The sequence below is a fragment of the Melospiza melodia genome, chromosome 11 (genome assembly GCF_035770615.1).
Source record: "Melospiza melodia melodia isolate bMelMel2 chromosome 11, bMelMel2.pri, whole genome shotgun sequence".
Lineage (NCBI taxonomy): Eukaryota > Metazoa > Chordata > Aves > Passeriformes > Passerellidae > Melospiza > Melospiza melodia.
In genome coordinates, this window is record NC_086204.1 from 3,293,822 (window position 1) to 3,315,626 (window position 21,805).

Sequence of the window (21,805 nt, forward strand, 5' to 3'; positions counted from 1 at the left end):
CTTGTCATATGCAGGGGATTTAGACAGATGAAAAAAGATCCTTATGGTTTTTATTATGGAAGCTCCACAAGAGAAATTTTAAACATGCCATCAGTTAAAGGAAAGCATGGACATACTTTCTCAAAAGTATTTCCTCTACACTGTCTCACAGAAACTACTGTCCTGACTTTTTTTCAGAGAAAAGGAGAAGCTGATCTTCAGAGTACTAGACTTATATCCAAAGAAGTCCATATCCCCAGCATTCCTTATTCCAGATGGTATTTTATCAGCTGGAACATCAGAAGGAATAAGAATTAGGTCACGTTGACAATGCTGACCTGTGTTTTAAGCAGTCTAGCAATCTTAGGCATGTTACAACAAATGCCAGCATCTCCAGATTTGGCTGAACCCCCGATGGAAGAGAAATCAGTAATGGAGACAAATTTTTCCCAATTGCAATAATTTCTAGATACGTGCCCTTAAGAATTTGTCTCCTTTTCCTCCTTCCGCGCCTCAGCACCCGTGCAGTCAACTGCAAGAGACTGTGGCCATCAGCTGGTGAAACGAGCAACTGCAGCTGGCAAGTGCTGCAAGGCAAGCAGGGACCCTCCTGCCCCGCCTGGAGAGGCACATCCAGAAATGAAAGCTCAGGCCATGGAGCCAGAAATGAAAGCTCGAGCCATGGAGCCAGAAATGAAAGCTCGAGCCATGGAGCCAGAAATGAAAGCTCGAGCTACTTCAAAAACCAATAACAGGGTAACTGTAGCAAAGAAGAATTATCACGGGGCAGGAGTCACTTTCCTCTTGTTAACATCATCAACTTTTCTAACCTCTGACACAGCTCTCAATTTTTAGCAGATTTCACAACATTCTCTTTAATGCTGTTTGAGTGAGCTAAAAAGCCATAAACCCATGCTCCCTCCATCCTGTGGAAGAGTTTCATGTGGGTAAAAAATGCTTATATCACTTCCCCCAAGCTTTCCAGCTCCCTTCAAGCCATCCTAACTGATTCTTCTGGATCTTCCTTCAGTTATGACAACAACAGCACTGTAATCACCTTACGCACCACCTGACATTGCAAGCAGAGCAGAGCAAAGCATCCCTACAGATCCTTCCAAATCAGCAGTTTTATCTCCACAGCTGCCAGCGTTCAGCACAGCCTCTGTCTTCCAATCCAAAGAATGGAATTATATAATCCAGTCCTGCATTTTACACAATGCCTATGTGAGTGCTGTTTCTCACAGGACAGGATGAGAGGAGTAAGGCCATCTTCTCAGCCTAAAGCTTTTCCAGCAACGCATGTAGGACCCTTCTTTCTCCTATTCCTCTTCTTTCATACACCAAACCTAACTCCATTCTACCAGCCAACCCAAACAGACAATGCTACCACCAAGACCTGGCTCAGTCAAGACAATTCACCTACCTTTAGGAGGTGCTGGCTGGATGTTGACAACTGGCTGATTCTTTGGCAGTGGCACAAGCGTGGGAAGAGTCTGAATAATGATGGTTTTAGCTGGGATGCCAATGTTAGCCTGAGCTTCAGGCACAGCAGGCAAAAGGGGTTTGGGTTGTATCAAAGGCCTGGACACTGTCTGACCACACTTCTTCAGGCTCCTTGCAGAATTATTTGCTAGAAAAGGAAAAAGAGTCAGAACTGGACCAAGAGGCATAAAATACGTAATTCAAGCTATAATGAAGTAGCTTTAAATGTGGGGTTCTTTATCCATCTATAATATCTGTTGAAAAAAAACACACCTGATCAAATACCTAAGTAATAAATGACAGGACTCTAGTGTCTGTTAGTTAATAGTATTAATTTGCATGCAAAACAACACACATATTATCTATAGCATGAAAGTAACTCTTTCTCTCATACCAGATCGAGAAGAAATGCTCACAGCAGGCTTCTTCCCTCCATCTCCTTCAGGGGATGCAGGGCTTCTGCAGCTCTTGCTGTAGAGAGAGATGGGGGACATCTGGGAGCTACAGCTGAAGTCCACATCATCCTGCAGACACGAGGCACAGGAGATTAACACTTCAGAAACTCAGAGCAGTATCTACCAGCACTTCAGTCTATCTGCTTCTCATCACATCTGTGTTGCTGCTGAAGCCAACAGGACAAAGGTTTTACTCTGCAATTTGATTCTGGCTAATGTCAAGTACCACTAAAAAAAACCAACAAGTACTTCTCCCCAGCAGCAGAGCAATGGGAGGCAGAGGCCAATCCTGCTAGACCCAGAAGCCTTTAGAAGGCATTTTGTTTGTCAACAAGGCTACTGAACATAGATGAGGAAAGAGAGCTGAACATGTTCTTATTCGAACGGGTCACAGAGAAGAGATAAGAAAACACCACCGACAGGTTTTTGCCAGGGTTGGGAAAATAAGCTGTTTCCTCTTATGCCATGAATTTGGTCAGAGGAGTAAATCCCAGGGCTTTTGGCTTGTCAGAGCTGTTGCTGTGTGTGTTAGATGGGGGTTTTGCATACAGGCACATTCTGCACTGGAGAGTCCACAGCCGGTGGTGAAGGGACCGAACAGCTGGAAGCGGCTGGTGATAAAGGCTCTGTCTTCACGTTTGCATCTGCAAGAGGCAGGCAAAGACATTTCACTGCACAAGTTTGTAGCAATGGGAAAAGTAAAGAACACACTGTCCTACACCAGATATTTAATTCCCAAAGCAAGGCACAGCAGAAAATGTAAGGAGATTAAAGGCATTGAACAACTTGGCCTGTAGGGCAGCCCTTGCCAGCTGTACCCATCTCCTAGAGAAACACAGCCTATCTCTCATCACAGAGCAAAGGCTGCAGGGCATCAAACAGTTCCACATGAGTTTTAAGAGCTCACCCTTGTGGGGCAGGAGGGGAAGAGCAACATCTGCGAAATTTAGGAGGTTAATTACCTGCATAAGCATGGCCTGTAATATTCCAAAGGTCCGAGTCCCAAGACATCAAATCCAAATCAAAATGAAAGTTATAAAGATCATTTTCCTGAAATGACAGTTCAGAAAAAGAGACAAGACTAAAACAAAGATGCATTGACACCATCAGCAATTATGTTCACATTCCTACAGCTCCAGAAAACAAAACAAACAGCACAACTATCAATCACTTCAGGTGCCTTAAGGTATGCAGAGAATAAAGTCCTTAAGGGAGAAATTCTCAAGTGAAACACACAAAACAAGGCTTCTTTTTAACTTACACCAGTAGGAAGGGGCAGGTCAGTTTAAGATCATCACTAATTATCATACTCTTCTTTGTAATTTTTATAGCAAAAGTTTTAAGTTCATTGAACCATCTCACAAAAAAACAAAAGTCTTAGGAACCTGGTGCCATCCTCTCCTTCATCTGCATTGAAAAATTTATTTCATGCTTTTCTACCACTACATCTCAAAGCACTTTACAAACAAAAGCAGCACCAGAGGCAGTTTACCAGCAGGAAAACAGACACGAGACTGATTTGCCCAAGACCTGACTAATGGTATATGTTAGGTCTCCCTATAATTAAATACACCAATGTCAACATCTAAAGCCAAGGACACCAGTTTCCTTTTCCAACAAAAATCAAAACAATCAGGCTAAAATCACTCCATACATATTATTTATCATATGCCGTTTAAAACAACAATTGGGGTTTTTCTCCATTTATTATGCTTGTGCATCTGTAAGTCTCAAGTTTCCTATGCAAATGTGGCCCTTTATAAGCACTTGCATGAAAAATACAGACATGACATACCCAGCTTATACAAATATATAACAAAGATTTTCCTGAAAACCATGCTGCAACTATACCTTCCCTTATACTCTCAACTTGCCCTGTGAAGGGAGGCTCAAAAAGCCTGCAAACTGCATAGATAACGGTATTTTTAAGTTAGAATGAAAAGAAAGCTTATCAGAGCACATTTAAAGGAAGAATGACCAAAGAACCACAATGTGAGCTGTGCATTAAGAGTCCTCACCCAGGCACGTAATGCTGACCTGCTGATGGGGAATACCTTTCCCTGTGCAATCAGTCTGTTCCCACATTTTCTCCAGTGACTGGTTCTACACGTGTAGGAAAGCTCTTAGAACCTGGGATGATAACCCAGGCTTGTGCTGAAGGTGGACTGGGACACAGAGAGCAGAGACATGGCAGGGGAAGAACATGGAGAGGAGAATCCACGAGGTGAATGCCCCGGGAGAGAAAAAGCCGTATGGACAAGTGGGCAGAGAAAACGACAGGGACTAATGCAGAAGGTTGCAAGCAAAAGTTTTTTTTTGAGAAAATCCTACATTAAAGAAAAAAACAATAAGCAACCTAATAGGCAAAGGGATAAAGAACAGCCCGGGTGGGTGTAGGTGTAACATACCCACCGTTCTCCCAGGTAGCCCCGAGCCAGCGCCACCCCAGCACTGCCCTGCGGGGTTCACCTTCACCGGGGCAGTGACACCGCCACTCGCCCTCGCCGGCACCTCGCACCCTTACCCTACCGCCCTGCCTGGCACCCTTACCCTCACCCCCTGCCTGGCACCCTTACCCTACCGCCCTGCCTGCCACCCTCCGTTACGCTCCGCAGCCGTGCCCGCAGCGCTTCAGCCATCGCTATCTCCGGGCGCAGGCCGGGCGGCCACTCTCTCCTGCCAGGCTGCTGCGAGGCCCCCCGAGCCGGGCCGGGGCTCTCACCGCCGGCAGAGCGCGGACCCGGCCCCCGCCATCCCCAGTACTCACGTCGGGCTCGTCCTTCGGGGCCGCGGCGCCCAGCAGCTCGCTCAGCTCCTCGCCCAGCACAGCCTCTGCGGAGAGAAAAGGGCTCAGCGCCGGCCCGGCCCCGCCGGGGAGCTCCGCGCCGGCCCGGCCCGGTCCCGGCCCCACGAAGCCACGCTCACCCCAGTCCAGGCCGCCCCCCGCGGCGGGCAGCAGCCCCGCCGGCTCCCACTCGGCCTCGGCCGCCGCCATCGCTTCCCGTTCCTCCCGAAACACACGTCTGCTTCCGGCGGGGCAGGGCCCGCCCGCCACGGCGGCCGCCGGCGGACACTCGGAGGCAGCACGGGCTCGCACGGCCGCTCTGCGCGCTCCGAGCTCCGCAGAGAATCACAGCTGCAGCTCGGCTGGGAAAGACCTCTGAGATGAGCGAGCCCAGCCCGTGACCCGACACCCCCTTGTCACCCAGACCATGGCACTGGGGGCCCTGTCCAGTCCTTAAACACCTCCCAGGGCAGCCCATTCCAGTGTCCGGCCACCCTTTCTGTGTGGAAATTCCTGTGAATGTCCAACCTGAGCCTCCCCTGGCACAGCTTGAGGCTGTGTCTTCTTGTCCTCTCAAAAATAACCTGGGAGAAGAGGCCAAAGCCCACCTGGTTACAATCTCCTTTCAGGCAGTGATAAGGTTACCCCTGAGCCTCCTTTTCTCCAGGCCAAACAACCCCAGCTCCCTCGGCCACTCCTCATCAGACTTGTGCTCCAAACCCTTCATCAGCCTTGTTGCCTTTCTCTGGACATGCTCCAGCATCTCAACATCCCTCCTAAATTGAGGGGCCCTGAACCAGACACAGCACCCCAGAAGTGGCCTCACCGGTGCCAAGTCCAGGGGAAGAATCACTTCCCTAGTTGCATTGGCTACATTATTTAATGAAAACTTCTCCCCACGCCAGGCACACAGGAGGCATTAGTTAGAGAAAGGTATTTATTCAGACCCCGCTGACACAAGCTCATTGGTAGAAGCATGAGTGGAGCAGCTATTGGGGAATGTCCAAATTCCTGGTGGGAGAATGTCCAAGGGCTGGGTGGCAGGCTGCCCTCAGCACATGGCTCTTGGCCCCTGGTGGGTCTCCAGCAGCCTGCACTGGAGGCAGCTCCCCTTGCCAGGGGAGTGCTGCACACGCAGCATGGTGGCAATGTCCAGGGGCAGCTCTTGTCCAGGCTACAACCACATACAGCCACAGGCATGGAGTCCCTCTGTGCTCCCACAGCAGCTCCTGCTGGGCCTGCAGCCCTGGGGGACACAGTAGGTTTCAGTCTCAGGCAGGCTGGAAGCACAGGAGAGATGGAGCTGGTGTTACCCACTCCAGTCCAAGGGGTGTCCCCTCCCAGGAACACCCCAGCCAGGAAGATGGCCACCCAGGTGAGTTTTGAACAGGGTGCTGCGAGGGTCTCACCCGGCCCCACCTCACAGATTGGCATCATATGCTGAGTTGGTGAAGGTGCCCGGCGCTCCCAGGTCACTGGAAGGCAAACACAAGGATGTCACCTTGGGGACTGCAGGAGTGTGTGAAGACCAGGAGTTAGCACAGCCCTGTCGGCCCCAGAGATGCTCCTGTAAAAAACCAGCCTCACACAGGCAGATCTGGTTGTCAGCAGGGTGAACATAGGGCTGTGACAGTCACAGTGCAGAGCCACCCTCCTGCAGAGCACAGCTCTCACCTGGTGGGTTTCAGGAGCTTCCTCTTCTCCTCTGATAACAGTGTTGAAATGTCCATGGGCATAAAGCACATAGAAAAGAAATAACCAGATCTGTTTAGTGAAGGTCACAAGAAGCTGCAGCAGCAGCATCTGAAATTGAGCGGAGTTGAGCAGGCATGAGGTGGGGCTGCCTTAACAAGGATTTGCTGCCTCCTTCAGAGTGATGATGTTTATCTGGCTCTGCCCTCCAAACCTAGCTGCTGACATTTTTAGCAGGACCAACTGCCAAGGACCCAAACTACTCAGCAAATAAAACATGTGAATGGAGGCAGTCACACTGTTAAACACTTCTGATCACCCCAGCCTCCCCTGGGACTGTCACCACCTTGCCTGAGAGCCCCTGGCCAAAGCTAGAGTGGGCTGCAGGAAGCATTTCTGTACCTCTGTCACTGAGCCTCTTGGCAAGGAGGGCAATGAGTCCCCCAGAGAGCACAAGACCAGCTACTGCCAGGGCTGAGCCACTGCTGTAAGCCAGGACTTGCTTTAGGAAGGCACCGTCCTCTGAAACAAAGCCACAGAGCCATGTGTTAGAAAGTTGTCAGCACTTTGCAGCCCCTGGAGTCCCCCTCCACCACATTCAAGATGTCCTTGGAGGAAAGCTGGAACTTCCACATGCTAGAGGAGCTGGGGTACCTGCACAGACAGGAGGATCCCTGGTCCAGTTCCCTGTGGCCTCACACTGGAGCACCTCTGCTCCCATCCGAACAAACCCCTCCTCACAGGAAAAGATGCACGTGGAGTTGTAGGTGAAGTTCCCATGCACATGAGAGCAGCTCAGCTGGCCTCTGCTGGGGGGGGACAGCACTGGGCAGCTGATGGCTGCAGACAAAGCACAGCAGGAGCATCAGGAGGACAGGACTGATAGCAATGAGATGGGGTTGTGTGGGCTGGCAAGCCAGGGGATAAACTGCCATAGGCCAGGGTGCTGGGGAGAGCACTCTGCTACAACAGATACGTGTGAGATCACAGGATTTACCTTTGCAATGTGTGGGGTCCCCAGTCCAGGTCCCCAGGGCTGTGCACTCACGGCTCTCCGGCCCCTTCAGCACAAACCCCTTCTGGCAGGAGAAGGCACACGTGGAGCCAAAGGTGAAGTCCCCATGGAGGTGGGAGCAGGCAGCCTGGCCCATCTTGGGGCTGGTCAGTGCTGAGCATTTGATGGCTGCAAGGGTAAAGAGGCACAGCTCAGAAAGGAGCCTGGGAGACCACACTGCTGGGACCAAGGGGCTGGGGACACATCATAGTGTCACCCCACAGCCAGTGACACCCTGAGCTGTGGCAGCAGCTCTACCTTCACAGCGTGGGGCATCCCCTGTCCAGGTCCCCGTGGCTGTGCACTTGCGACTGTCTGACCCCATCAGCACAAACCCCTTCTGGCAGGAGAAGGCACACGTGGAGCCAAAGGTGAAGTCCCCATGGACGTGGGAGCAGTTCAGCTCTCCCTGGTCTGGAGCTCTGAGCGCTGGACAGGTGACAGCTGCAAGGACAGAGAAACATTTTCAAGCTGAAATGTGGGTACTACAAGGCTAGACTGTTGAAAGAACAGGACCAAGAGGGTCCTCTAGTGAACATCCCTTGCTCAACACAAGGCCTGTGGACACCTTGAGCAGCAGCAATACCTTCACAGTGTGATGTGTTCCCAGTCCAGGTCCCCAAGGCTGTGCACTCACGGCTCTGCAGCCCCACCAAGGCAAATCCTGTCTGGCAGGAGAAGGCACACACGGATCCATAGGTGAAGTTGCCATGGAGGTGGGAGCAGTGCATCTCCCCCTGGTCTGGAGCACTGAGCACTGGGCAGGCAATTGCTGCAGAGTGAAGAGGTGCACATCAAGCAGCAGCTTGGGGACTATGAGGCTGAATTCTTGTGATGAGAGAACTAAAAAGAGAATATCCCAGGGTCTGCCCAAGGCCAGTGATAGCTTGAGCAGCAGCTCTACCTTCACATCTTGTTGCATCCGCTGTCCAGTTCCCCAGGGCTGTGCACTCACGGCTCTCCGGCCCCTTCAGCACAAACCCCTTCTGGCAGGAGAAGGCACACGTGGAGCCAAAGGTGAAGTCCCCATGGACGTGGGAGCAGTTCAGCTCTCCCTGGTCTGGAGCTCTGACCACTGGGCAGGTGACAGCTGCAGGGGTGGAGAAGCACTTTGAGCAGGAGTCTGAGGACTGCAAGGCTAAACTGTTCATCCTGAGAAGCTTCAGGGGAACCCTAGTGTCACCCCATGGCCAGTGACACCCTCAGTTTAAGCAGCAGCTCTACCTTCACAGCGTGGGGTGCCCCCTGTCCAGGTCCCCGTGGCTGTGCACTCACGGCTCTCCGGCCCCTTCAGCACAAACCCCTTCTGGCAGGAAAAGGCACACGTGGAGCCAAAGGTGAAGTTGCCATGGAGGTGGGAGCAGCGCATCTCTCCTTTTTCTGGAGCACTGAGCAGTAGACAGGCAATTGCTGCAAGGACACAGTTCAAGGAGGAGTCTGAGAACTACAAGGCTAAACTGTTTGGTCTGGGAGACTGGGAAAACTCTAGTGTCATCCCATGGCCAGTGACACCCTGAGCTCCAGGAGCAGCTCTACCTTCACATCTTGTTGCATCCCCTGTCCAGGTCCCCAGGGCTGTGCACTCACGGCTCTCCGGCCCCTTCAGCACAAACCCCTTCTGGCAGGAGAAGGCACACGTGGAGCCAAAGGTGAAGTCCCCATGGACGTGGGAGCAGTTCAGCTGTCCCTTTTCTGGAGCTCTGAGCACTGGGCAGGTGACAGCTGTAGGGGTGGAGAAGCACTTTGAGCAGGAGTCTGAGGACTGCAAGGCTAAACTGTTGGAACGAAAGGACCAGGACACTGGTGACACAGAGGCCTGTGCCACCTTGAGCAGCAGCAATACCTTCACAGTGTGATGTGTTCCCAGTCCAGGTCCCCAAGGCTGTGCACTCACGGCTCTGCAGCCCCACCAAGGCAAATCCTGTCTGGCAGGAGAAGGCACACACGGATCCATAGGTGAAGTTGCCATGGAGGTGGGAGCAGTGCATCTCCCCCTGATCTGGAGCACTGAGCACTGGGCAGGCAATTGCTGCAGAGTGAAGAGGTGCACATCAAGCAGCAGCTTGGGAACTAGGAGACTAAAATTCTGGGACCAAGGGGCTGGGGAGCACCACAGTGTCACTCTAAGCCCAGTGACAGCTGGCACTCCAGCCACAGCTCTACCTTCACATCTTGTTGCATCCCCTGTCCAGGTCCCCAGGGCTGTGCACTCACGGCTCTCCGGCCCCTTCAGCACAAACCCCTTCTGGCAGGAGAAGGCACACGTGGAGCCAAAGGTGAAGTCCCCATGGACGTGGGAGCAGTTCAGCTCTCCCTGGTCTGGAGCTCTGAGCACTGGACAGGTGACGGCTGCAATGGAGAGCAGAGCTCAGAGATGGGATAAATGAGGTTAAATCTAATAATTCAGGCTGGATCCAAATCAAATCTTACCCCCACTCACCTCTTTGAAACTGTAGTTGGTGCAATGATTTTTCTGCCCTACAAGTGATTTCCTCAGGGGGACACAGTTGCTGCTCTGCCAGAGCCCTGTTTATCCCTTTCACTACCCTGGGCCAAAGCCCCTGGGAGGAAAGACTGCAGCTGCTGCAGTCCTATTCATCTCCCTCCCTTTACTGGAGCAGAGACCAGCCTCCGTCCTTGTCACAGTGACAGGAGGACAGCTTTGGGACTGTAAAGCACTGCCATGGCTAAAGAGGTTGTATACCAGCCTCCCCTGCCTGTTCCCAGGGTGTGTTTTGCTGCATGCCAGGGTGATACCCAAAGTTTCCTGGGGTGAGTGGCTCTGCTGCCCGTGGGAGCGCCAAAGGTCAGTGCCAGCAGGGCATTACCACCACCCAGCCAGCTGAGACAGGCTGCATTCACTGCATCTTCTGCTTTCAAGCTGACACCAAGCACTTTCCTGGGTAGACTTTTCCTTTTGTAGCTATTTTACAGGCAATTCTGGTTTCCCAGTCCCCAGAGGTGCCTGTTGGTGAACATGCTGTGCAGGTGGGCGCAGCTGACCCAGCCCCTTTGGGGGCCAGCCAGCAATGGGCACACAATGGCTGCAGGTGAGTATGGGGCAGAGTTTGAGGCAGGACAGGCAGCCTTGCCCCTCACAGTCCTTGCTGCACCACCAGCCTTGCTCTGCTTGTTTCTGGAGTAAGCCCAGCTGGCAATGCTTGCTAACATCATTTTGTTACCAGCACAGGCGACCAACTAACTCATCTGATTGTTTGCAATAAAACAAAAAATCAATCGTATTACAGCCAGCAGGAAAAAAACAAGCTGGGAAAGCAAGCCTCTAGGAGACTAAAAAGCCTGGAGCACAAAGGCTCAGCCCAGCTTGTCAGTGGGGATTTTTGCAAAATTGGGAGCCATCTCCTGCCCTTGCCCTGCTGGGGATACTGGTTACAGAACAGTCGCATCACATCTCCATGCCTGTTCCCCTTGGCTGCAGACAGTTTTGCTGGTCTCAGCTACCTAAGGTCCTGGGTTGGACCACAGGCCCAACCAGCACAGGCAGCAGCAGCAGCACTAACTTCAAGGCAGTTTTTTTTTTTAAAGAATATATATACAAAGATGCTTCCCAGTCCCATTCCTTCCCAGTCCCAGTTGTGTCCCACGTCTGCTTGACTCACCCCATCCTTGTGCAAGGCTGTAGGTGTACCACAGCAGCACAAGAAAGGTGGAGTGAGACTCTTGCACCCCCAAAAAAGCCTGGCAGTTCTCTGGGATGCCTGGTGCCTGGCTGCAAACCCTCAAGTCACTGACAGGAAGACTTTCTCTGCCCCTGCAGAATAACATATCACAGCTTTCTCTCCTTTGTGGTTTCCTGCCACACTCTGTCCCACCCAGCTTAAATCTAACCTCATTTCATGAGTCCTTATCCCTGTTCAAGGTGGCCCACCCCTGCCAGGATACACCCTTCCCCTGGCTGTGGGACAGAAGCCCCTCTTTTCTCTTTCCCAAGATGCCAAATGCCTTCCCAAGGCAGATCAGGTGGGCTAGGGGAGAGGGACACTGCCACAGAGTTGACAGAGGAGCCAGGACACCATCCTGACCCCACACTTGGTGCACACAGGGTGCTGATATCTGAGTGGGATTCAGGGCAGCAAACATGGGCACTGAGACAGCCAAGCAGAACAGGGCCTCACAGCTCACAGCTGCTCTGCCCATTGCAGCCTCCTCAGGGAATCCCACCCCATGATGCAGCACCAGGAGATGCTTCCACAGTAGGCAAGGGTGCAGCAACAGTTGTCTGAACAGCATTGGGCACATGGGGCTGGTTCCCCCAAAGCATCAATGCTGCACCCCTGAGACCCCCAACCCCTGCCAGGCCCTACCTGTGCAGGTGGGGATGTTTGCTGACCACTCCTGGGAAGGCAGGCACCGCAGCACGCCCGCCCCTCGCCGCTCAAATCCCTCGTGGCACCCAAACTCACAGGTGGAGTTGTAGCTGAAGTGTCCGTAGGGATGGCTGCAGTTCATGGGCACTCCCTTGGGCTCCAGCTTGGCACACTGCACAGCTGGGAGAGACACGGTGCCACAGCCCATCAGGAGCACCGGAACCCTGCTTTGTCACCAGGGCTTGGACTCTCCAGCAGGGAAGGAGGGGTGGGGACGGATGTCTCACCATCTGTGCACTCAGGGCCGCGGAAGCCGGGGTAGCACTCGCAGCGGTAGCTCCCAATGGTCTCCACGCACTCGCCACGCTGGCTGCACAGGAAGGGCTGGCAGGAGGCTGCACGCACAGGGGACGGTCATCAGGAGCTGCTGACCACCCTGCCAAGGTGCCCAGCCCACCCAAGCCAGCTCCGGCCCGCAGTGCCCCTGCTCACCCCGGTAGCACAGCGCCTTCTTCTTCCGGTTGCAGGGCTCGTCGTTCCACTTGCCGGCCTGCTGTGGCCGCTGGATGTAGATCTCCACGCAGTCCTGGTTGGAGCGGCGGTTGTTGGGCTCCCCCCGTGCCCAGTTCTCTGCCTCCTTGGACAGCACCTTCCCGGTGCCCACCCAGGTCCAGATGCCGCCCAGCTTGCGTATGCCGATCCAGTAGTAGCGCCCGTGGAAGGGCAGGCTCTTGTTGAGGTACTCGATCTCCTGCTGGTTCTGGATTGCCACCAGGTCGGTAAAGAAGGTCTGGCAGAAATTCCTGGCCTGCTCCCACGTGTAGTCTCCTTGGTCACTGTAGTGGTAGGTCCAGGCACCCACCTGCATCCACAGCACCATGCCTGGGAAAGAGGATGAGGTCTGGGATTGGTGCAGAAAGGATGGCAGCTGGGTCAGGGGTGGGATCCCTTGGGACATGAGGGTGGGCTAAGCCTGACATCGTGGCCAAGAGATGCCAGGGACAGGCTGGGTGAAAGGATTGGATGAAGGGGTGACTGTGGATGAGAATGGGACTCCATGCGTACACAAAGACGTGGCAGAAGGAGATGAGGACAGAGGGGCATGGCACAGGGATGAGGAAGGCGGAGGTGACAGGGTGAAGGCTGAGATGGGGCAGCACGGGATGAGGCAGGCAGAGCACAGGAGGCAGAAGAGCCCCAAGCAGTGATGCCAACCCTCCTCCAACATAAGGATTGAAAGCTCAGCCCAGTGGCCCTCTTCCCCTGCCCACAAAAGCTTCCCAAAGAGGAAAGTCCCACTTCAAGATGGTTCCATAAACACAGTTCCTTCCTTGAGTGCAGATGTGTATACTTCAGTTTTCTTGCTTTACCCCGCTACATGAGAGCCAGATTGGAGCAAGGCAGAGCAGCAAATATGCCCTCACCCCCAAAAGCATTTGGACCCCAACCTGCTCATCTGAGACAGAGATGGTCTAGAGTCTTGTAAAAAGTGTTGCAAAACAAGGTCTTTCAAAAACAAGCTCATATTATGGTCATACCCAGCAGGCAGGGCAAAGCCAGAAAGTAACTGGAACCCACACCCAGAAGTGAAGGGCACTTTGCTGAAACCCTGCTCTTATTTACAGCATTTCACACCACAACTTTATGCAATCAAAGGGTTTTAGCCACAGAAAGAAGCTTCCTCCATTCTCCCTGGAACAGCTATCTCCACAACTGCAGAAAGTGATGTGGGGATATCATATCTCCATCTGTGCAGAAAGGGAGATGAGGATCAAAGTTTGCTCCAAACAACCAGCCTAGCTTATGCTGTATCTCAGGAGAGCATTTTATCACGCTGCAGTTGTGCAAAGATCCAGGCATTGCAGATGAGATGCAAATACTCGTCTTCTAAAGTCTAATTAGGGCTGTACTTTGGTCCATTGTTATACAATTTTGTAAGTAATTTCCCATAATTTGTCTGGTTTTTCTTGTGAAAGAGCAAACTATCCTCTTGGTTCAACAGAACTGAAGCTGGGGAAAATGCGGTTCCCTCTTTACCTTTTGGGAATTTGGGCCTGCAGGACAGGAACTCAAGGCACCTTCTGGGAGCCTGCCCCATCCTCAGCTCCCACCAACCTCCTCCTGGCCCCTGCTGCTCCCCAGCACGGCTCAAGGCTGCTACCCTCACACAGCCCATCCCCAAACTGAGAAGGACCAAAGTTTGACATCTGCTCCATGTCTGTCCTCCACATGCTCTCCTACCTCTTTCCTCCAGCTCCACCAGTTACACCCTTTCTATGGCACAGCTCATCTCCCTGGTGTTATGCTACTTGTCTCTGCCCCACCTGGTGCTGAGCCCCCAAATGAGTGCTGTTTTCCTGTGGTTTGACCCCTTGCTCCCGTGGCAGCCCTGATACCTCTTCCTAGGGTGGTGCTCAGCAGTTGAGGTGCCTTTGCCTTTTGGTTTTCTCTCAGAGCCAAATCTCAGCCTCCTCCTGACACTGCACTTACCTCATTTCTGTTCCTAAGCTCAGTCACTAAGGTTCTTAGGAAAATAATTCAGCTCACAGAGGTTTTCCAGGAACAGAGCAGGCACCAGTAGGTTTTGCCCTGTGCAATGCCAGTATGTGAAGGAAATACCCAACAGGCAGCAAAACCAAGTTAGTTTCTGTACTCCTGATGTCAATTAGCAGCTCTAATTCTGTGTGGTGCTGCCCCAGCTGTGCTATGAACCCTCACAGCCATGGTCCTGTGACTCCATCCATGCCCAACTCCCCAGCACGGGCATGGGTGTGGGCGGTGGGTAGAGCTGCCCTGCCCTTCCCCGGTTCGCAGTACAGTTCACAGTACCAGCTGCCATGCTGCATTTGGGGAACCAAACATCCTGCAGGGACCTCAGCCGTGGCCTGGCCCCTCCTGGGGGAGCACAGTCTGCCTGGAGGGAGCTGGCACAGGCAGGGCCAGCCCCCTCCCGGCCCAGAGGGATCCAGCCCTGGGGATGGGCCGCTGAGCCCCCAAAATAACAATGCTGCATTTCTCCAGTTTCTCAGACCTGCAGACTCCTTGGCAGCAGGGTCAAACTGGGCTTACTGAGTGGGTGGTGGATGGCTTACCCCATGTGATGGCAGCGATGCCCAGGGAGGTGCCAGGAGAGCCCAGAGTCCGTGTCCTCCTGGCAGATTGCAGTCCCACTGCAGCGCCCTGACAGAGAGGGAGACATGAGCGTGCACATCCCAAGGGGTTCACACGTGCACCCACACCGCTGCCAGGCAGTCCTGGCTCACACAAGGGCAGGCGCTCGTGGCACTGGCACGCAGGCATACACGGTGTCCTGTGCCCTGGAGCCCCTTCCTGCCCAGCCAGGGCTGGCACCTACCTTTGCAGTGCCCTGTGTGCCTGGCAGTGTCCCGTGAGCCTGGGGCACTGGCACGGTGTCCCCGGGCCAGCGTGCATGTGTCCCACAGCCCCCAGCTGTGGTTCCTGTCAGTGCCTGCCCACAGCCCTGCCCTCCCCTGATCCCCTTGTCCAGGCAGACCCTCAGCCATGCCCGGGGAAAGGAGCAGTTCTTACCATGCTGGTGCCGCGGCTGCACCGTGCCCAGCCCGCAGCGGCTGTCCCTCGGTGGGCAGTGCTGCTCACGCTTCCCCCGAGCCTGCAGCTCCCTGCCCCCGGCCTCTTCCCCTCCCATCCCAGCCCCGCTGCCAGCCCACATCCTGCCCCACACCCCCGCCCTCCCCTTCCTTCTCTAGCCCCAAGAAACCCTTCTCTGAGCCCGGGGCTGGAGGCAAACAGTGGGGTCAGCACTGGCCACAGTTCTCATGGACCTAGCTTGGCAGCAGCCCCATGGCATGGGAGCTGGCTGCATCCCCGCTGCCATGGGGACATGACAGCCACAGGAATGACCCACAACAAGCCAGGATTGCCCAAGCACCCCAGAAGGAGGAGAAGGGCCCCCTGAAAAGTGTTCAGCCCCAGTCCATGATGCCCAGAGCACCGAGACCTCCCTGACCCACCGTGTCCATGTGCCCATGCTGGTGGAAGAGAGAGGAGGCTGAGGTGTGATGAGATCCCTCGTGGGCTGAGTAGGACAGTGGCTCACCACCTCTCAGCTCCATGCCAGACACTCTCCTCACATGCAGGTGTTTTGCTCTGGCTGTGAATCTTCATATACCATTTATAAACACTTACACAATGAATTTTCTGTCTTTGCCTTTAAGTCTTTATGAGAAAGGTCCAGGAATATGCCAGAGGAACTTCCCCCTGACTTATTAACATCCTCTAGGAACTTCCACCAGCGTTTCAGGAACATGTCTAATTGTGTCCACCGCCCCTTGGATCATTATAATAATTATAAACAGTTTCTTACCCTGTCCTGCTCGTAAGTAGAATTGCCTTGGCTGGGTTTTCTGCAGAAATTACTCTGCTCACTTCCAGCTAAAGCCAAACAAGAGCCATGCAGGTCACATGCATTTTCCAGTTCCAAAGAAATTGATGCTGCTCCACCAGGACATTCTAGACAAAAGGAGGAACCCATTCCACAAGAGTCATAACCCACTACAATTATTTTATCATTGGCCAATATAAATGAACCTTGTTTCCTGTCTCTGGATCTCTTCCTTGAAAAATGTTTTAATGCAGTTGTTTCTTTCTATGGAATTGCTGAGTCTGTATACCCAGTAATTCAGGAACACTTGATTTCTAGCAGCTCCTCTGCCAAGAGTGGTCAGTTATGGGAAGGGAAGGAGCGGCCAGGCAGGCAGAGAGGCTGAGGGGCAGCTCCTGGGGAGGAAACCAGCACCAAGTGCTGAGGGTCACCTGGCAGGGTGGGAGCTGCCCCTCCTACTGGTGAGAGACTGCTGGGACTCAGAGGGATGTTCGTGGGTACACAGCCTCAAGGCTGTGCCCCTGCCAGTTTCACTTCTGCTGGAACCCAACGTGGCAGGGCAGAGCGGTAGAAAAAAAATACTCCCACCTTTATTTTTGTAACTACAAATAGTTGTTGGTATTGCTTTAAAAATGGAACCAAGGTGTCTGAGATGCAGAGGCTGCTGCTGCTGCGAAGACAGAAAATGACCAAGTTCGAGCTCTGTGTGGAGCCAGGTGCCCCATGCCTGGGTTCAGAGAGGCAGTCCTACATGGCAGAATGGATTCTTGGCAGGATGGAGGATTGCTTGGCAGGTAGTGGAAAAAAGTACACATGGTAGAGGGGAGAGAAGACCCGAATCAGCTCTGCTGGGAGCTGGTTAATCACCAGGAGCCCTTTCACATCTCAGGTTATTTTCACGGTTGGCTTCGCTGGAAGGGATTCAGGATGCTGCAGAGCACATGCTCCTGCTGGATTCCTGCTGCTCTGCTCACCAAGGAAGGGGCTGAACAGTGTGGGGGTTTCCCAGGTGTCAGGATGGTGCATCCTGTCCCCCCAGCCATCCCTCTGAGGACACGAGGCAAGCTGCCAGCTAGGGCTTTGCTCAGCAGGGGCTAAAGGGAGCAGGTACAAAGACCCTCTCCTGTGTCACCCCTGCCCTGTCCCTCCAGACCCAGGCATGGAGAAGCGCCTCCTTTGCTGTGCCCCGGCGCTGAGCAGCCCTCGGGGCGATGCTCTCAGCGCCCCGGAGCCGTGCCGCGGGCTCTGCCCCTGGGGAAGGGCACGGCCGCGCGTTGTTCGGGGCAGAGGCTCCCGCCCCAGGCTGGCACAGCGCGTTCCCCTCCTTGTGCAATGTGCCCGCAAACCGCACAGGAACCGAGTCACCCGACACGGCCCGGCGGCTCGGCTGCTGCCCGCGATACAGCCAGCGGGCACCTTCCTGGGAGCCGCAGGGCTCACCAGCCCCTGCAGGCACCCGATCCCGCCCGGCAGGGCTCTGGGGTGCTGCCGGCCAGGACACACACGCCTGGCTGCAGCCCCGCCGCTGCCATCCCTCCGTTCTTCCCTGGGGACACGGGCGGCTCTCCCTGAGGCTTTAGAGGCATCTCCTGATGGCGGGCAGGACATCCCTTCCACCACAGGTCCCCAGAACGCGTTTAACCCAAAGGCCGGCCCTGAGCTGCAGAGTGCCTTTGGGCAAGTCTGCCAGCGCACAGCTCCAGCAGCCGGAGCCTCCTCCTGCCCCCTTTTATCAGCTGCTGCCCCGCCTCAAGCAGCACCTGATAAAATCTTTCTCACAATTTGAAAGCGTTTGGACACCGGGAGACGCATTAAGGGTGCTACCCTGGCTTGGAGGGACTGAGATGATCGCAAGGATTAGCCAGGAGCAGAAGTCCAGGGGCAGGTACCCCGTAGCCCGCACCCACAGGGACCTCGAGGCGCTGCTACAGCCCTGGCTCTGGGATAGAGGGGTAGTTTTGGGCAAATCCCTCCTGCCCACCCTATCCGGACCCTCTCAGAGATGTTTGTTTGACCTCAGCAGTAGGACAGTTCTCTGCCTCCTCTCTTTCATTGTGAAGCTGGTGCTGGAGAGCCTTTTCATTAGGCATCACTGTCACACGGGTACCCCTGCCCATGCTGCCTGCCAGCTCCCTGGCACCTGGCACCAGTCACATGTGCACAGCACTGATAAGGGTTTGCCAAACAGGATGCCTGGGGCATAGATAACACCGACATTATCTCACTGCTTGAGTGACAGGGAGTAAACAAGTGACTCTGCCCACCCGGGGAATCCCAGGCGGCACCTCTGCCCTGCCAGCGAGCTGGGGCACAGGGTGGGCACAGACTGCTGGGGTGCAGCTGCAGGGATGTGCCACATCCAGGGGCAGCCCTGCGTGACAGCCAGACCACTCAGCCTACAGCTCCGAGGAACTGTGATTGCCCGGCTTCTGCCCTGCCTGGCTCTGCATGGCACTGTGCATCCCTGGAAGGCTGAGACAAGCCACTGCTCACCTGGCCCTGCCCCAGAAGAACCCATCCTCCTGGCAGGACAGTGGGACCAGCCACACTGGCTGGTGTGGGGGCAGCCCAGGCACAGGAGGCACTGGCAGCCAATGAACCAGGCCACCCTCACCTTGGACACCACCAGTGCTTTTGTAGCATGTCTGGTTTAATGCAGAGATTTCAACCTTCTCCCATCTCCCATAGCAAACCCAGAGCCAGATTCCTCTGCCTGTCACCTCTGTCACCTGCTGTGTACTATTGCATCACCTGCTGCGCGCTACTGCCGGCTCCCCTCCCTGGGCAGCAGATGAACTCAGCACCAAGAGCTGTGTTGCTAGCCAGGGCTAGCCCCTGCACAGCAAAAGACATCCTCTCCTCGGGCCAGGAACTCCTGTGGCATCTTCTCCAGCTGTGCCCAGCTGTGTTTCACCTGAGACAGAAGCAACCTGAGGACATTCTTCCCCTTCTGGCAGACCAAGGCTGAGCTTTCTTCTTCTAAAAGTTCCTCTTTCTTTCTCACCTCCCTGCTTCAGCACACAGCCTGTCTGGCTCGGCTGCTGCCAGTGATGCAATAGACACTCTCCTAGGTGATGATTTCTCCCCTGGGATCTTGGTTACCTTTCTGCTCAAAGGGGTTATTGTGTTGTCTATTTGGATTAGTGATCTATTATCTGCAGATAGGGCGGGCACTGGCACAACATGTTTTTAAAGTCTTTTTTTACGTAGAGCTGCAAAGTGCCCTGTCTGCACTGCCCCAGCTGCTGCAAACTGCTGGGCTCTGCCGAGTGCAGCATCCCTTGGTGTGTGACCCCAGGGACAGGGTAGCCCTGTCTGAGTCGCTGCCTCTGTGGCCATCCAGCGCTCCATGCACAGGGTGGGTGGCCCTTGCTGGAGCTGGGTCTTCCTAAGAGTCCTGACTTCTGGGGCAAACCCCTGCAAGAAAGAAACAAAAGCTAAAACAATGAGGGGAGGGCAGTTCCTAGCCACTTGTTGTCACCTTTGAAATTAATTCTTACTCCCGTGACCTCTTGCTGCACTGCTTTAAGAGCAAGATGGTCACAGACAACAATTTAACAGTGCTTCATCCATGGGCAGAGGGGTACAAGATCCTTCACATCTAAGAGCAAAAGCAAAACGTCTTTTCTCCACTTTTCTGACAGGAAATGGCAAGGCAACATCGGCAGTGCTTTCCTAGCTGCTTTTTATTTTTATTTACCCTTAAGGAAAAGGACTATTTTGCAGAGAGGCATCTCGGGAGGACTCACTGGCCCGACAGGAGGTGAGGCAGGACGTTGTATCCCCACCCACCCCTGCTGCCCTGCGACTCAGGCGGCCCAGCCCCGTACCGGCACCGTACCTGGCTTCTGAGGGCAGGGCGCAGCTCCCCGGCCTGCCCGGCTCCGGCCCTCCTCTGCTGCCTCCGCGACTGTCACACCATCGTCACACGAACGCTTCCCGCTGCTCTGCAAGGCCTGGAATCCCGCTTTTGCCCCCCACGCCCGGAGGCCCTTGGGCCGAGGCGCGGGGCCGGGAGCAGTGTCCTCCCCGAGGGACAGCGGCGCGGGCAGCGTGCGGGGCTGTGAGGGCCGCGGCCCCGCTCCCGTGTGCCGCGGCGGTGCCGGGCCCGAACCGTGGGGGTGCCGGGGGCCGCTGTGCCGCGTCCATTGGCCCGCGGGCCGTTGCTCTCCACGATGAGCCGGAGAAGGCCTGCGCCAGGGAAGTCCATGATGACCACCCCCCAGCGCACGGGCTGCCCGGCCCGGCGCCGCAGGTGCTGGCAGCAGCGGGGGTTCACAAAGCGGGCCACCTCCTCTGGGCAGGTGAAGAGCCCGTTGCCGGAGCAGAAGGTGAGGTACATGGTGCTGGGGTCTCCGCCGGCCGCCTTCTCCAGGTGCCGCCGCACTCGGGCCCACTTGCGCTCCAGCGAGAGCACGTTCCAGGCGTCGCTGATGCTCAGCTGCTCGTAGGGGATGCCCAGCACCTCCCGCGCCAGCGCCTCCAGCACCACTATCTTCCCGCGCACCTGGCCCAGCGTGGGCACCTCCTCCCGGCACCACACGCAGCCCTGTCCCTCTTCCAGCAGGCAGCGGTGCAGCTGGGCAGCGAAGCCGGGCCGGGAGAAGATGGGCAGCTCCTCCTTGATGCGCATAAGCACGGCCTCGCCGGGGTGGGCGCGGAGGAAGCGCAGGGTGCGGCGCAGGACGCCGCGCAGGCTGGCCCGCTGGAAGGTGCAGAGGTGGTAGATGCGGAGCTCCCCTCGCGACAGCTTGCAGCGCACATCCAGGAAGCGGATGCCGGCCGCCAGCTGGGCCTCCAGGCCCCAGCTCTGGCACCGCAGGCGCCGGCCACCGAACAGGCTGAGGGAATCGTGGGTGCCAGGGATGGAGAGGTGGGAGAGGGGCAGGGCGTCGGGGAGCCCCGCCATCCAGTCAGGGCAGCAGGCTGCCGGCTGGGGCACACAGTCGAAGGCAGCGCTGCGCCGGGACCATGTCTCCATGCCGCCGGGAGAGCGGGCACCTCGGCACCTGGCTGGCCCCCCAGAGCCCTGCCGTGGAGGAGAAGCAGACCATGAGCGGTGGGAGCATGCATCCCGATCCCACTCTCCCAGTGGCATCCCCACATACTATAAAACCCTAGAACACACCATACCCTATGACCACATGCGCCCCATATACTTTGCTGCCTGTACTTCTGTCACACTGTACTGTTCTCTTGCCACTCTCAAGCACCCGTCCCAGTACCCCCGAGCCCTGCTACGCCCCAGCCTCCCCCTCATTCACGCACCTGGGTTTGCCTGTGGCTGTGGAGCAGAGCCCAATGAGCAGGGCACGGCCGTGGGTGCCGGCGGCACACTGGCAGGTGGAGCGGGATGCCAGCCATTAACCCGGTGACTGTCATGACGCGCGTCCTGCCTCGCAAATGGCACGTGCACCTGGGATTCATCCTCAGCCCTCGGCCAAGGAGCGCACTTGACAGACACACCAGGCTGGAAAACCACCTGGCTGATCCCGACAGCAGCCATTCAGGTCTCTGCACCTCCCTCCCCAGGAATCAGGACAAACGGGATCGTGGTGCCGCGGGGCCCCTTGATGCTGCCCACGGGAATGGCTGCTCAGAGCTGCGGGGTGCCTGCACGCCTGCTCCAGAGCTGTGTCCCGGTGGGACCCGAACCGCCCCGGTGAG

At 55.4% G+C, this 21,805-nt stretch overlaps 3 protein-coding genes across 9 annotated transcripts in view; all 3 read right to left on the bottom strand.

Moving 5' to 3' along the window:
- Window positions 1–4,917, bottom strand: part of ATF6 (activating transcription factor 6) — a 74,011-nt gene extending 69,094 nt beyond the window's left edge. For both annotated transcript variants that reach the window (XM_063165333.1, XM_063165332.1), the window contains exons 1-6: window positions 4,842–4,917; window positions 4,684–4,748; window positions 2,879–2,966; window positions 2,466–2,560; window positions 1,856–1,985; window positions 1,403–1,609 (exon numbers count right to left, since the gene is read on the bottom strand). In XM_063165333.1, coding sequence (XP_063021403.1) covers window positions 1,403–1,609; window positions 1,856–1,985; window positions 2,466–2,560; window positions 2,879–2,966; window positions 4,684–4,748; window positions 4,842–4,911 — 655 coding nt within the window. In that variant the 5' untranslated portion in view covers window positions 4,912–4,917. The remainder of the gene's footprint in view (window positions 1–1,402; window positions 1,610–1,855; window positions 1,986–2,465; window positions 2,561–2,878; window positions 2,967–4,683; window positions 4,749–4,841) is intronic.
- A 707-nt stretch (window positions 4,918–5,624) lies between these two features.
- LOC134422894 (P-selectin-like) lies at window positions 5,625–17,265 on the bottom strand. Of its 6 annotated transcripts, none has more exons than XM_063165335.1 (18): window positions 16,121–17,265; window positions 14,868–14,955; window positions 12,268–12,657; window positions 12,063–12,170; window positions 11,773–11,955; window positions 9,611–9,796; window positions 9,291–9,476; window positions 8,984–9,169; window positions 8,672–8,857; window positions 8,352–8,537; window positions 8,034–8,219; window positions 7,706–7,891; window positions 7,391–7,576; window positions 7,048–7,233; window positions 6,796–6,915; window positions 6,376–6,406; window positions 6,121–6,176; window positions 5,625–5,947 (listed from the first exon to the last, which is right to left on the bottom strand). In XM_063165335.1, exons 1-17 carry the CDS (start codon window positions 16,286–16,288, stop codon window positions 6,122–6,124), a joined length of 2,817 nt encoding a protein of 938 aa, XP_063021405.1. In that variant the 5' UTR covers window positions 16,289–17,265; the 3' UTR covers window positions 5,625–5,947; window position 6,121. The 6 variants fall into 6 exon arrangements, with proteins under 6 accessions (XP_063021405.1, XP_063021404.1, XP_063021406.1 ...); XM_063165334.1 differs by having other exon boundaries at window positions 5,625–5,981; XM_063165336.1 differs by having other exon boundaries at window positions 6,111–6,176.
- Window positions 16,141–21,161, bottom strand: LOC134422895 (1-phosphatidylinositol phosphodiesterase-like). Its single transcript, XM_063165341.1, has 2 exons — window positions 19,980–21,161; window positions 16,141–16,266 (listed from the first exon to the last, which is right to left on the bottom strand). Exon 1 carries the CDS (start codon window positions 21,117–21,119, stop codon window positions 20,052–20,054), a length of 1,068 nt encoding a protein of 355 aa, XP_063021411.1. The 5' UTR covers window positions 21,120–21,161; the 3' UTR covers window positions 16,141–16,266; window positions 19,980–20,051.
- Window positions 21,162–21,805: the final 644 nt, after the last annotated feature.

Excerpts from the sequence above, each read along its gene's own strand:
- LOC134422894 (XM_063165335.1), bottom strand. The coding sequence starts at position 16,288 with ATGGGTTCCTCCTTTTGTCTAGAATGTCCTGGTGGAGCAGCATCAATT. Across the intron at positions 7,577-7,705 it reads GGATGCCCCACGCTGTGAAG|CCATCAAATGCTCAGCACTG; the intron begins GTAGAGCTGCTG and ends TTACCCTTGCAG. Across the intron at positions 6,177-6,375 it reads AAGCTCCTGAAACCCACCAG|TGACCTGGGAGCGCCGGGCA; the intron begins GTGAGAGCTGTG and ends TTTGCCTTCCAG.
- LOC134422895 (XM_063165341.1), bottom strand. The coding sequence starts at position 21,119 with ATGGAGACATGGTCCCGGCGCAGCGCTGCCTTCGACTGTGTGCCCCAG.